General features: G+C 39.0%; 3 protein-coding genes and 1 non-coding gene across 6 annotated transcripts; 1 reads left to right on the plus strand and 3 right to left on the minus strand.

The window, feature by feature from the left end:
• Nucleotides 1-1,398: 1,398 nt before the first annotated feature.
• Nucleotides 1,399-2,939, minus strand: LOC114761544 (flavanone 3-dioxygenase 2-like). Its single transcript, XM_028950938.1, has 4 exons — nt 2,545-2,939; nt 2,229-2,464; nt 1,816-2,143; nt 1,399-1,691 (listed from the first exon to the last, which is right to left on the minus strand). Exons 1-4 carry the CDS (start codon nt 2,821-2,823, stop codon nt 1,440-1,442), a joined length of 1,095 nt encoding a protein of 364 aa, XP_028806771.1. The 5' UTR covers nt 2,824-2,939; the 3' UTR covers nt 1,399-1,439.
• Nucleotides 2,940-4,544: 1,605 nt separating this feature from the next.
• On the minus strand, nt 4,545-6,098 carry LOC114761543 (flavanone 3-dioxygenase 2-like). Its single transcript, XM_028950937.1, has 4 exons — nt 5,783-6,098; nt 5,475-5,710; nt 5,072-5,399; nt 4,545-4,980 (listed from the first exon to the last, which is right to left on the minus strand). The coding sequence occupies exons 1-4, from the start codon at nt 6,059-6,061 to the stop codon at nt 4,723-4,725; spliced, it is 1,101 nt and encodes a 366-aa protein (XP_028806770.1). The 5' UTR covers nt 6,062-6,098; the 3' UTR covers nt 4,545-4,722.
• Nucleotides 6,099-8,011: 1,913 nt separating this feature from the next.
• Nucleotides 8,012-8,084, minus strand: TRNAA-CGC (transfer RNA alanine (anticodon CGC)). Its single transcript has one exon. It is a non-coding gene; the product is annotated as a tRNA-Ala (tRNA).
• A 684-nt stretch (nt 8,085-8,768) lies between these two features.
• On the plus strand, nt 8,769-11,804 carry LOC114761542 (O-acyltransferase WSD1-like). 3 transcript variants are annotated; one of them, XR_003742165.1, is made up of 7 exons: nt 8,770-9,165; nt 9,892-10,479; nt 10,577-10,643; nt 10,786-10,895; nt 11,035-11,250; nt 11,347-11,488; nt 11,581-11,691. XR_003742165.1 is itself a non-coding variant. In XM_028950934.1 (7 exons), exons 1-7 carry the CDS (start codon nt 8,989-8,991, stop codon nt 11,743-11,745), a joined length of 1,461 nt encoding a protein of 486 aa, XP_028806767.1. In that variant the 5' UTR covers nt 8,777-8,988; the 3' UTR covers nt 11,746-11,804. The 3 variants fall into 3 exon arrangements, 2 of the variants coding, with proteins under 2 accessions (XP_028806768.1, XP_028806767.1); XM_028950934.1 differs by having other exon boundaries at nt 8,777-9,165; nt 11,351-11,488; nt 11,581-11,804; XM_028950935.1 differs by lacking the exon at nt 11,581-11,691 and having other exon boundaries at nt 8,769-9,165; nt 11,347-11,497.
• The last annotated feature ends 246 nt before the right edge of the window (nt 11,805-12,050 follow it).

Genomic DNA, 12,050 nt, shown 5'->3' on the forward strand with positions numbered 1-12,050 from the left:
GGACATTTGATATGTATTATTTTTACTCAAAATTGAATTTATTTCCTTCCTCTTCTTCTAAATAAATTGACTTTTGAGTAAGAATAATACACATCGGGTGCCCATGTGTTTACCATGTAGAATATCTGAGGTCAACTTTAAGCTAAGTCAGGAAAGTAACAGTTAAACATAACATTTCTGTTAGCCTGGGATATGAACGCACCATTTTAATTAGTTTAGAACATTGGATGCACCCAAAATTACTTTAGGCCACTGGACGCAACTGGGTAAATAGTTCGGGGTGCTGGGTGCACCTTAACCCAAAATTAAATGTTACATAAAGGATTACAAAAGGATATTAAAACTGAAGCAATGGGCTAATAGGAATAACATAGACCATATAAAAATAGGGTGAAAATAATTGTAACAAGAAAAATAAAAAATCTTATAATCTTATAATAATCTAATATAACCACTTTTAATATGTAAATACTTATTATGTGATACAATGCAGTTAGTAGTCCATACAACTAAAAGACTTCTTTCCATCATATGACTTGTTCATAAAAAATTAATACAAAATAACTAAATGTAAATTAAATAAAAAAAACATGTAATTCAGATAATTAAACCCCAATTTTCTTTCCATGCTCCTATCCCAATCTTGTTTTCTATCTTGCATAAATATTCAAAATTGTTTATTTATACAAATATGTAATGTATGAATTCCATTCTCTAACAAAGAAAGTTATTAATGGCATAGAGGGGAAGATTGACTTATAAATAGCCAACACTACAACAGCAACACACAATAGAATATACACAATAAAGCTCACGAAGAACAAGTTAAAAACAAGATACTACTATTTCTTTAGAAGAATTAGATCCCCTAAAATGGAAAACTAATAGACATGTAATAATAATAAATTAAATTGCAAAGAGGAGGGAGATAACTTTTTTTTAGGTAAAGAAATGTAATATATTAATATTATTTTATAAATTATAATATATATGCCCAGCCCAAAGATGCCCATTCTTTTTCGGGCTCTTTTTTTTGGGCTGGGCTGGGCAATTTTTCTTCGGGTTCGGGTGGGTATTTGGGTTTCATGCACACCCCTAGTGAAGCAGTTCGCATGCATGATACAGGTCATCACAAGTCACTATATTTTTAAGTATTATATTACCCATTTATTATTTCAAATTAGGGTAATTGGATATATTAGTTGGATGAATTCTTTTTTTTAAAAAAATAAATTCCTTCAATTTTTTTATATTTTATAGCCAGGGCTGTGGATTTGAAATCCTGCATTATTGAGTAATTGAACGGAACCAGTAAGCAGAAGCGACCCATCAAACAAACTCTACAAACATCTCCACCCAACACACACGAAGGTTTGTTTGCCATGCTCGACGCATATACGAACGATCAATTCGTAGTGATGACGACATATTGGCATATTTCAGTTTGGAGGATTGATCCGAATTTCATCCAATCCACTTTTGTCGGCGAACCTTCTCTGCTGCTGAACCTGGAAGTAGTCCTTGTACTTTATGTTCTTGTACAATGGCTCCTCTTTCTCCAGCAGCTCCGGCGCCGGCCCTATTTCCTTCTCCAGCTCTGGTCCGTTCACCAGCACTAGACTTATCCTTGTGTCTTTGTTGTTCAATACTGCCCGGTGCAAGATGCTCTTATACTTCCCGTTGCTCACCGCCTAATCAATCCATTAAGAATTAATGTTTAACGCATATATCAACTGAATATATGTGCACACACAGACATACAGAAAAGTGTGCGTCATGTGTGCAGATATTTAGAAGATGAGGAGTGGGAGTGACCTCAAGTTGATCTCCAGTGTTGACGATGAGACAGTTGGGAAGAGGATCGACGTTGACCCACTTGCCGTCATGCTTCACCTGAAGACCTCCGATTCCGTTCTGGTAGAGCAGGGTGAGGAGGCCGTGATCGGAGTGAGGAGGCATACCCAGGGCAAGCTCTGGCTGAGGGCAAGGAGGGTACAGGTTGACGGCGAAAATCTGTAAACCAGAATCAAAACCAGTGGACTCCACAATGGCCGTGGGTTCTAATCCCAGGCTCTCCGATATCCCTTGGAGCAATGTCCTCGCCACCGCCCTGATTTTCCTGCTATAATCATAAGCCACCTCCCTGTCCAGACAGTACCATAGAGTGGATTATATATACAGAGGCCAATCCAAGAATCAGACGAAACAGAGAGAGTTGATGAGCTTACTTGAAACCAGGAGGTTTATGAGGGAAATTGAATTCGGGGAGTGTGATCACCTTGAGGTAATCTCTCCAGTAATGAACCTTCTCTGCTTGAGGGTGGAAGCTGGTGCCGTGTCGGATGGGTGCCAAGGGACCCTTGTCGGCGAATTCCTTCTTTTCCTCTACCGGCAAGTTATGGAATTCGTGCGCCTTGCTCATCACCTCCTCCATCAGCTTCTCCGTGATCCCATGGTTCGTGAGCTGCCACGATACCCACACATCGTTAACCTCAAACAGAAAACGATTGCAGGTCAGAAAGCAGAGATGGATTGCAAGTTTACCATGAAAAAGCCCCACTCAGAGCAGGCATTGCCGAGTCGGGAGACAGCGTTGGCGTGGAGCTGAGGGTCAGCGGACGTGAGAAGAGAGAAATCGATGACGGGGATGGAGGAAGCGAGGTGGTCTGCGACGTCGTCTAGGGGTTCACCGATCGAATAGTAGGAGGAAGGGATGGCGGAGCCACGATTGGACTCGGCGAAGGCTTTGATGCTGCCGATTTCGGAGGCGTGAAGCTTGGGAGGTCCAGACAAGGAAATGGAGGCTGTAGGGGGTGGAGCCATGGGGATAAGATATGTGAAATCAGAGCGAGCGATGATTGAATGAATGAGTGGGAGTGAAGGCAAGGGATATATTTATAAACAATTAATGAAAGGCCAGAGGTGAGGGAAGAAGAAGAACTCAATGAGGATAAGCAACTTTCTATGAAGACAAAGAGAGCACGTTGGCAAAAAATAGAAACACGATGGATACTGTCATCTAGAACTTGTCGTGGTCTTGACGAAATTATTTGGCGAGATATATATTGCAGATCTCTTAGAAATTTTATTTATAGATAAAAGAAAATATTTATCACGTATAAAATCCGATTGAGTTGTTCTTATAAAAAAATCACGTTTTACTTATAAATTTCTGTGGAAATATAAGCAATTTTCTCGTACTTTTGTGGTGAAGAAATCTATTGAAATAATGCTAACAGTGTCCCCCCCCCCCAATAGCAAAGCTAACGGTGTTTTTTGTTTTTATTTTTCCGGCTCTCCTGTTTTTTATTAATACTACCTTCGGTCTTTAATATAAAATCTCATTTGACTTTTATTTTGGTCATAATTATAAGATTCCAATATATTTTGTCTCTCATATTTATATATTTTTTCCTAAGATAATCTTCTAATAATAGTAGTTCTAGCCAATAAACTTGATTAGTAAGGATATTTTAGGAAATACAACATCTATTTATTACAAATAACTAACTCAAATTTTTTTTAATCTCATTAAATTAGTCAATTAGTTCTTATAATTAGGACTGGAGGTAGTACTTTCTATTACACATTTTATTAAACACACTGTTCTTTGAATTTTTCTTGCAATTACTTCGTATATTCATTTTTTATGGACGACTCCAAATTTAATTTTGACCCTAGTTCAAATGGGATGTTTCTCCTAATCTGGTTACGGCCATGTATGTGATAACGATGAATTGATTCGATTGAATCCAATTTTTAAAATGATGAAGGAAACCAACAATTGCATGTGGACGAATACTTTTTCGACCCAAAAAAGGGTGACAGGCTTCGTTGTTTTTCTGTTTCCTTTTCGGATATTATATTGCATTAAAATTATGAAAAAACAACACAATACAAATAAACGAAGGGGCGCTGATATGAATCAATGATCAAATATGAAAAATAGCAAACAGTAAAGTAGGAGGCGGGAGAATAAAGATGCTACTACGTAAAAAGCTCGTGGCAGCCGCCTTGTAAGTATTTCTGAATCTATTGAGCTGACAGGGATACCCACAACGGAGGAACATTATTTTGGGCCATAGAAGCCCATCTTGTTAAAGCCCAGGACACTTAAAAAATGTGTCCATGTCTCCTTCAAGATTCGTAAATGTTATGGCCCAAAGCCCAAGATATTGGAACCATGCTCAGAAAAGTTTTGGAGCTTTACTCGAAACAACGCATTCCCGTTCAATGTGAGAAATTATGGGATCATTTACAAAGGAAATGCCTATAATGAAGGATTATTATTTAAAAAAAGAGAGAGAATGAATGAGACCGTTGAAATGCGTATAATGAAGGATTATTACTACCATGGCCCTTGTGATGAACTCTATAGATTCACGCAAAGGAGAAGGATGCTCCCAAATATGCAGATCTGAGCTCGCAGTGCCCATGTGCCTTTGTCTGCTGATTTTCTATATAAATAGTAGATTATGTGAATTGCATATATTTATATATATATAGATATAAAGGTGAAATCTAAAGAAAAATAAAAAGAAGGGTTTGCTCAACGTGCTATAACTCTTTATTGCGGGGATGGGGATTTGACATCCTACATTCCTAATTATTGACTACTTCAACCAGTAGCCGCAGGCTACAGATACAACAATCAAGCCTCCGCTCACAAACATAACTCACATTTACACACCACAATCCCATACGATTGGTGCTATGGTAGTATCAGTTTTGAGGATTAATCCCAACCTTATCCAATCTACTTGTGTTCACTAATCCCGTCAGCTGCTGAACCTTGGAGAAGTAGTCCCTGTACTTCATCTTCTTGTACATTGTTGCCTCCTCTCTCTCCACCAGCTCCGCCGCCGGTGCTATCTCCTTCTCCAGCTCTGGTCCGTTCGCCAGCACTATGCTTAACCTCGTGTCTTTGTTGTTCAGTACGGCCCGATGCCAGATGCTCTTATACCTTCCGTTGCTCACTGCCTAGTTAATTAACGATCAATGTTTAACCTTGAACAAAGAGAATGGCTTGTACGTGAATGTAGGTATTTAGGAATTGAAGTGTCCTAGTTACCTCGAGTTGATCTGCAGTGTTGACGATGAGGCAGTTGGGAAGAGGATTGACGTTGACCCACTTGCCGTCGTGCTTGACCTGCAGGCCTCCGATTCCGTTCTGGTAGAGCAGGGTCAGCAGGCCGTGATCGGTGTGAGGAGGCATGCCCAAGGCCAGGTCTGGCTGAGGGCAAGGAGGGTACAGGTTGACGGCGAAAATCTGTAAACCAGAATCAAAACCAGTGGACTCCACAATGGCCATGGGTTCTAATCCCAGGCTCTCCGATATCCCTTTAAGCAAAGTTCTCGCCACCGCCCTGATTTTCCGGCTATAATCATAGGCCACCTCCCTGTACAAATGGTGACAGAGGGGATTACACAAAGGATGATTCAAGAATCTGAGAAAACAGAGTTGACGAACTTACTTGAAACCAGGAGGTTTGTGGGGGAAATTGAATTCTGGGAGTGTGATGACCTTCAGGTAATCCCTCCAGTAATGAAACAATTCTGCTTCAGGGTAGAAACTGGTGCCATGTCGGATGGGTGCCAAGGGACCCTTGTCCGCAAATTCCTTCTTTTCCTCTGTCGGCAAATTATGGAATTCGTGAGATTTGCTCATCACTTCCTCCATCAGATTCTCCGAGATCCCATGATTTGTGAGCTGCCACAATTCACACATCGTTAACCTAAAACAGAACTGAAAACCAAAAGCAGGGACAGATAGGAATTTTACCATGAAAAAACCCCATTCGGCGCAGGCGTTGCCGAGTTGAGTGACGGCGTGGGCGTGGAGCTGAGGGTCGTCGGAAGTAAGGAGAGAGAAATCGATGACGGGGAAGGAGGAAGCAAGGTCGTCTGCGACGTCGTCTCGGGCTTCAACGATAGAATAGTAGGAGGAAGGGATGGGGGAGTCTCCATTAGATTCGGCAAAGGCTTTGATGCTTCCGATGTCAGAGGCGTGAAGCTTCGGAGGTTCGGACGACGAAATAGTAGGTGTGGCCGCTGGAGCCATGGGCGTGTGATGGGTCGAGGAATCAGAATGAGAGAAGCGAGGTGGAAGGAAGGAAGGAAGGAAGCGGTACAAACATTAAACAGATAAATAACTTGTCAGAGGCAGGGCAAAAGAAAAAGGAACCCAACAACCCCCTCAGCGGCTACGTGCTCATCGGCAACGTAGTTAGATTATTTAAAATAGGAAAAATAACAATAAAATCGTATTCAAGGTAATTAAATACAAAAATATTGCTTAAAAGAATTAGATTAATCTGAAGTTTCAAAAGACCTTATTACAAGAGATTCTACTTATTTAATTATTAATTTGTTGTTTTTTTTTAAGTATGCATTGACAACTGAAAGAGCAGTCGTTAACAATTTAAGATTTAACGATTAACAATTATTACAGCAAGTATTGGTAACTCATACATTATTTTTGTGATACTGAGCAAATGTGTTATTAATACCTATCGTGATAATTGTTAATTGTGATTAACAATTATCACAACATGTATTGATAACTCATACATTACATTTTTGTGATACGCTGAGAAAATGTGTTATTAATACATGTCACGATAATTATTAATTATTACACCTTAAGTTGTTAACTATTACTAATACATGTTAAAAAAAAGATAATGACAGTTTAGTAATTAAACAAGTAGAATCTCTTGCAATGAGATCTTTTTAGACTTTAAATTAATTTAATAATTTTAAGAGACTTTTTCATATTTAATTATCTTGAATGTGATATTATTATAATTTTTCTTTTAAAATATGATATGAATAGTTGAGACTCAAAATTTTTATACGTAGTTTTTTTAGTGATAAATTTAATTTTGAAAAATGTGTTAACTATAAAATTATTTTTTATTTTAAATTTTATATCTATTAAAACAAAAATTAATTAAAATGTATAAGAAATTTAAATTTAATCTCAGTCATTCAAAATCAACCTGGATGACTTTTGCTGCCGGCACTCCATGTTTACAATTAGCATGGAATGTGAGGATGTCACGACCGCACGATTCTGTACAAGGGCCCACATAAAAATAACAGTTTCCGTTGTACTCCTTTTTTGGGTTTTTGCCAGTCCGTGGCACACCTTTTATGGGCCAACACACAAATAAATTACTGATTTTTTTTTTAGCTGAAAAAACAAATGCTGGTTGAAGGGATCCAGTGTGGAAGCAAGGAAAGAGAAAATAACAAATATGGGATTTGATCTTCGAAAGCAAACAAATAAACAAATGAGCCACGACAACTCAAACTTGTTTATGAAATACTCCTCCGGTCCTAATTATAAGACCCAATTGACTTATTTGAGGAGATTAAGGAAGTAAGTTAAGTTGGTTATTTATAATAAATAAGTGTTGTCATTCCTAAAATATCCTTGCTAATTAAGTATATTGACTAAAACTATCTTTATTAGAAGGATTATCTTGAAAAAAAATGTATAAATATAAGAGACAAAATGGATTGGGTCTTATAATTAGGACCAAATAAAAAGTCAAATTGGGTCTTATAATAAGGACCGGAGGAGTATAATGTGAGGGTAATAATGAAGTCTTAGCTTACATTGGCCTAAAATATATATATATATATATATTCAATTCGGTCAAAAAAATATAATGTCAGGGTAATAATATACCAACATAATTCAATTCTGTCAAAAAAGAAATACTCATCTGGTTACATTATAAAAAAAGTCTTATATTTAAAACTAAAGAAATACCAACATAATTAAAAGCATTATCACAGTTTTATTTCATCCATATGCTCAAGAGGAGCATTGGGCCCGTAAACACAAAAGCAGAGGCCCTATCAACAAGTAAAGCAGGAAAAAGCCCATTTAATAACATAAAAGGAAGGGCCCTTTATTTGGCCCAATCTAAACAAAGTAACGGCATCTTTTTGGGGGAAAAACAAAAAGCCCTCAGTACTTAAGATATTAGGGGGGGAAAAATGGAGGTGCGGGGAATCGAACCCCGTGCCTCTCGCATGCGAAGCGAGCGCTCTACCATATGAGCTACACCCCCAGGTGACACTTGCTCAGTACTTAATTTATTTAAACAATAACTTCAACGTATCAATTTGTAATCATAGTAAGTTACTTCCGCGTCCCAGAAAGGTTTCGTGCTCCCACTAATCTATAACCAATATTATTTAGCTGGGTGTTGGTTAGCTTGTCTATGCACAAGACAAATTAAACCAAAAGAATGTTAGAATTTATTTATCATTTAACCTTGAATGAATGAAGCAATGGGCATTTGGATGTGGACTGTTTTTGTTCGCCTAATCTGAATCATCCGGTCAGGGGCGTGTGAGTGCGTGTAAACTCTAATTGCGTCCGCAACTAAACTAGCTCGTATCAGTGGAGTGACTCATTACTTGTCTTGTTTCTTTGATCTGTCTCCTTTTTTGACCTGAGTAGTTTTTCTGTTCTTTGAACTAATTAACGTTGATAGGGTAAATATTACAGATCGTACACAGTCCATTTCAAATGATGAACTCAGCATTACATAAAATTACTCCTTAAAACCCGAGTTGTGTTAGAATATTCCAGCTCTGGTAGTACCCTTAAAAGAAAGGCAGATCAGTCCCCGTGGATTCCTACCTAACCTGAAAATTTGGTCGCCTCCCCGTTCCCACTTGACGGATAAAACAAGAAAAGTTGGTAACTTTAAGCGCACAGAAATCAAACTCAGAAGCAATACTAGTCAGAGTCGGAGATATAATCAACCTCAAATCAATATTTCAGTGTCTGCACAATATTTATCCAATTAACATCCATCCATCGGGGAGTACTGTGGCAGTCATCCATGAGCCCCGTGCCGCTAAAAGCTAACACTGTTATTTCGACATCTGAGCGAGTCTTGAGGCTAAAGAAAAGACAGAAAGTGTTGCAGAGGAGTAATTGAGAAAGCAGAAGGGAGGAAGACGATGGGCAGGACGAAAGACGGCGAGGTAGTGAGTCCAGGATCGAGGATGTTCCACGCGCCTGGCTTCGACTATTACGTTATTGCAGTCATGGGGGTGAAGACAAGAATCGATCCTGAAGTCGTCAAACAAGGCTTAATCAATACTCTACTCAACCATCCCAGGTTCTCCAGCAATCTGGTACAGTACACACACCCCAGTTTATTTTCTCATTCATTCTCTGTGTGTTTTCCGTTTTTTTTTTTTTTTTTTTTTGTTTGACTCTCTGCTTCGCCAAAAACAATACGATGATGTATTAGAGAAGAAACGTTATTTTAGTGCCTTCCTTGATTGAAAATGGAGTTGCTTTATTCAACAGTTATACAATTGTTACAAGTCTAAACTCTCCCCCCCCCCTCTCTCTCTCTTTATATATATATTGCGTTTTGTCGTTGTCGCCGTCTATGCCACAAACCAAACTTGGCTTTCTCTCAGACTTGATGATGAGAAAATATGGACTTGGAATGGAGATAATCTCATGCATAATTCCACGCAGATGCTTGCTATTATTTTATTAACAAAATAGTAAATTGTCGCCTTGTTACTGATCTTCGATTAGCTGGTTCTATAATTTCATCTAATTATCTTTTTGAAGTTATATTATATTCATTAACTCGCGTGCCTTTATTTTAGCTTTGAAATTGGGCCAGTAAAACTGTAAAAGGAAACAGAGATCACACATGGGACTTTGTTTTTTAATTGTTAGTTTAATCCTGTAGAAACGAGCCTTCTCGGCTGCACTTGACAGTAACGCTGAGATTTTCAAATTTCAAGTTTGTCCTATAAAAAACCATGGTCTGGGCAATGAAATTTTAACCGTAATTACGAGGTTTCAGATATTCTGTGTTGACCTGTTTGATGGGACAGGTAAAGAATGGTAGGAAATGGAGATGGAATCCAACCACAGTAAACATAGAGGACCACGTCATAGTTCCACCAATAGATCCCCATCTTGACTTTCCCGATCCCGACCGATTCCTCGAAGACTACGTTTCTAACGTCACAAAAACTCCATTAGACATGTCGAAGCCTCTGTGGGAAGTCCACCTCCTCAACCTCAAAACCTCCGAAGCAGAAGCTGTCTGCGTCATGCGAATCCACCATTCCTTGGGAGATGGTGCCTCTCTCATGTCGCTTCTTCTCGCTGCATCTCGCAAAACCTCCGACCCACATTCCCTACCAACTGTTCCTGTCATGAAGAAAGCCACCTCGGACCACCGTCTTTCCGGCGGCCGGTTCTTAAGGCGGTTCTTGTCGGCCGTTTGGGGTACTGTGACGTTGCTTTGGAACACTCTGGCCGACTTGGTGATGTTTGCTCTGACCGTCTTGTTCCTCAGAGATTCAGATACTCCTCTGAAATCTGCCCCTGGGACAGAGCAGCCTGAAACGATGCGTTTCGTCCACCGTCACCTCAGTATGGATGACGTCAAGGTCGTCAAGAATGCCATGAAAATGGTATCTTCTATTTCTCCCCGTATAAATGCTCAAGCCGAACCGGTCTTTTGTGTTTGACTACTTTTCTATTTTGTTAAATAATGGAGGATATATTTAGACCATCAATGACGTTTTACTGGGAGTAACACAAGCTGCTCTGACTCGTTACTTAAACCGAACATACGGTGAGCTCCTCAATTGTGTAATTATGAACTAGATATATATGTATGCAATTTCCTGTTTGTGTGTGTGTTTTTTTTTTGGGGGGGGGGGGGTGTCCGAATCAGGGAGTTAAAATTGAACATATGCACCAAAATGATGGAACAGGAGCTGTGGAAGCAGATGGGAGACAAGGACCCAATCATAATCATAGGCTCGGCAATATTCGACTTAGGGCAACAATTATGGTCAACGTTAGGCCCACTGCAGGAATCCAGGTGACCATTCCTTATTCCCCTGCTCCTCCTTTTAATTTCTTATACTGATCCCTGATATAAGACAGAGAGGAAACAAAAAAAAGGTGTGATTATATTGGATACAAGAAGATTATTTTGAACAGCATTAAAAGTGTTACAGGAGCTGGCAGATATGATGGGAGAGAAATCAAAGGCGAGATGGGGATGGGGTAATCGTCTAGGGTTCGTTGTTGTCCCTTTTGCCATTCTTTCTCAAGATGATCCCTTACAGTATGTTCGTCAAGCCAAAGCCATCATCGACCGCAAGAAGCACTCTCTAGAATCTTTCTGCACTTTTCACTGTGCTAAACTGGTACTCAACTTTCTGGGAATCAAGGTGTGTATGTACACTACTCAAAACCTACTGGACAAGTTAACTTGATCTCCACTTAAGAAAGCTATGTAATTTAACTTTGATATTGTGTTGGAGGAGACAGGTGGCTTCAGCTATAACAAGAAGAGTTTTCTCAAACACGACCATGGCATTCTCTAACGTGGTCGGTCCCCTGGAAGAAATTAGCTGCTTTGGTCATCCTTTGGCCTACATTGCTCCTTCCACATATGGACACCCTCATGTCTGTATCCTTCTCTTTCGATTTTATTTACAGCTTTGAATGTAAATGAATCCTTCAAATATCTGTCTGTGTTGTGTTGGAGTTGCTTGCAGGCACTAACCGTCCATTTCCAAAGCTATAATAACAGGATGACCCTTTCTGTGGCAGTGGATCCAAGTGTTATTCCTGACCCTCATGCTCTTTGCGACGACTTCCAACTATCCTTCCAACTCATCCGAGACTCTCTGGATAAAAATCTCGTCCCACATGCTGTCTAATATTTTCATTTATGATTTTTTTAATTATTGATATTATTATTATTATTTAAGCTTACTAGATGTCGTATTTTTGTCTCATTTTAATTAATACTAATATGCGCGCAGGTGACAATTCGTCTTGATAACTTATGCCAATGTCACTTATCTTTGTGGGTACAGGACTAAAAAAATAGAGACTTTCTTTAATCTTGATTAAAGGTTTTTCTTTCGAGGCTTAGAAGACAAGATTTTTGCTTCTTCTAATAAGTACGTTTCTCAAGATTCAAACTTGTATTCTTATTATGAACTAGCAGTTTGTTGGTAAC

Source organism: Neltuma alba, unplaced genomic scaffold, assembly GCF_004799145.2.
Source record: "Neltuma alba isolate B1F8T4 unplaced genomic scaffold, ASM479914v2 tig00011124_pilon, whole genome shotgun sequence".
NCBI classification, from domain to species: domain Eukaryota; kingdom Viridiplantae; phylum Streptophyta; class Magnoliopsida; order Fabales; family Fabaceae; genus Neltuma; species Neltuma alba.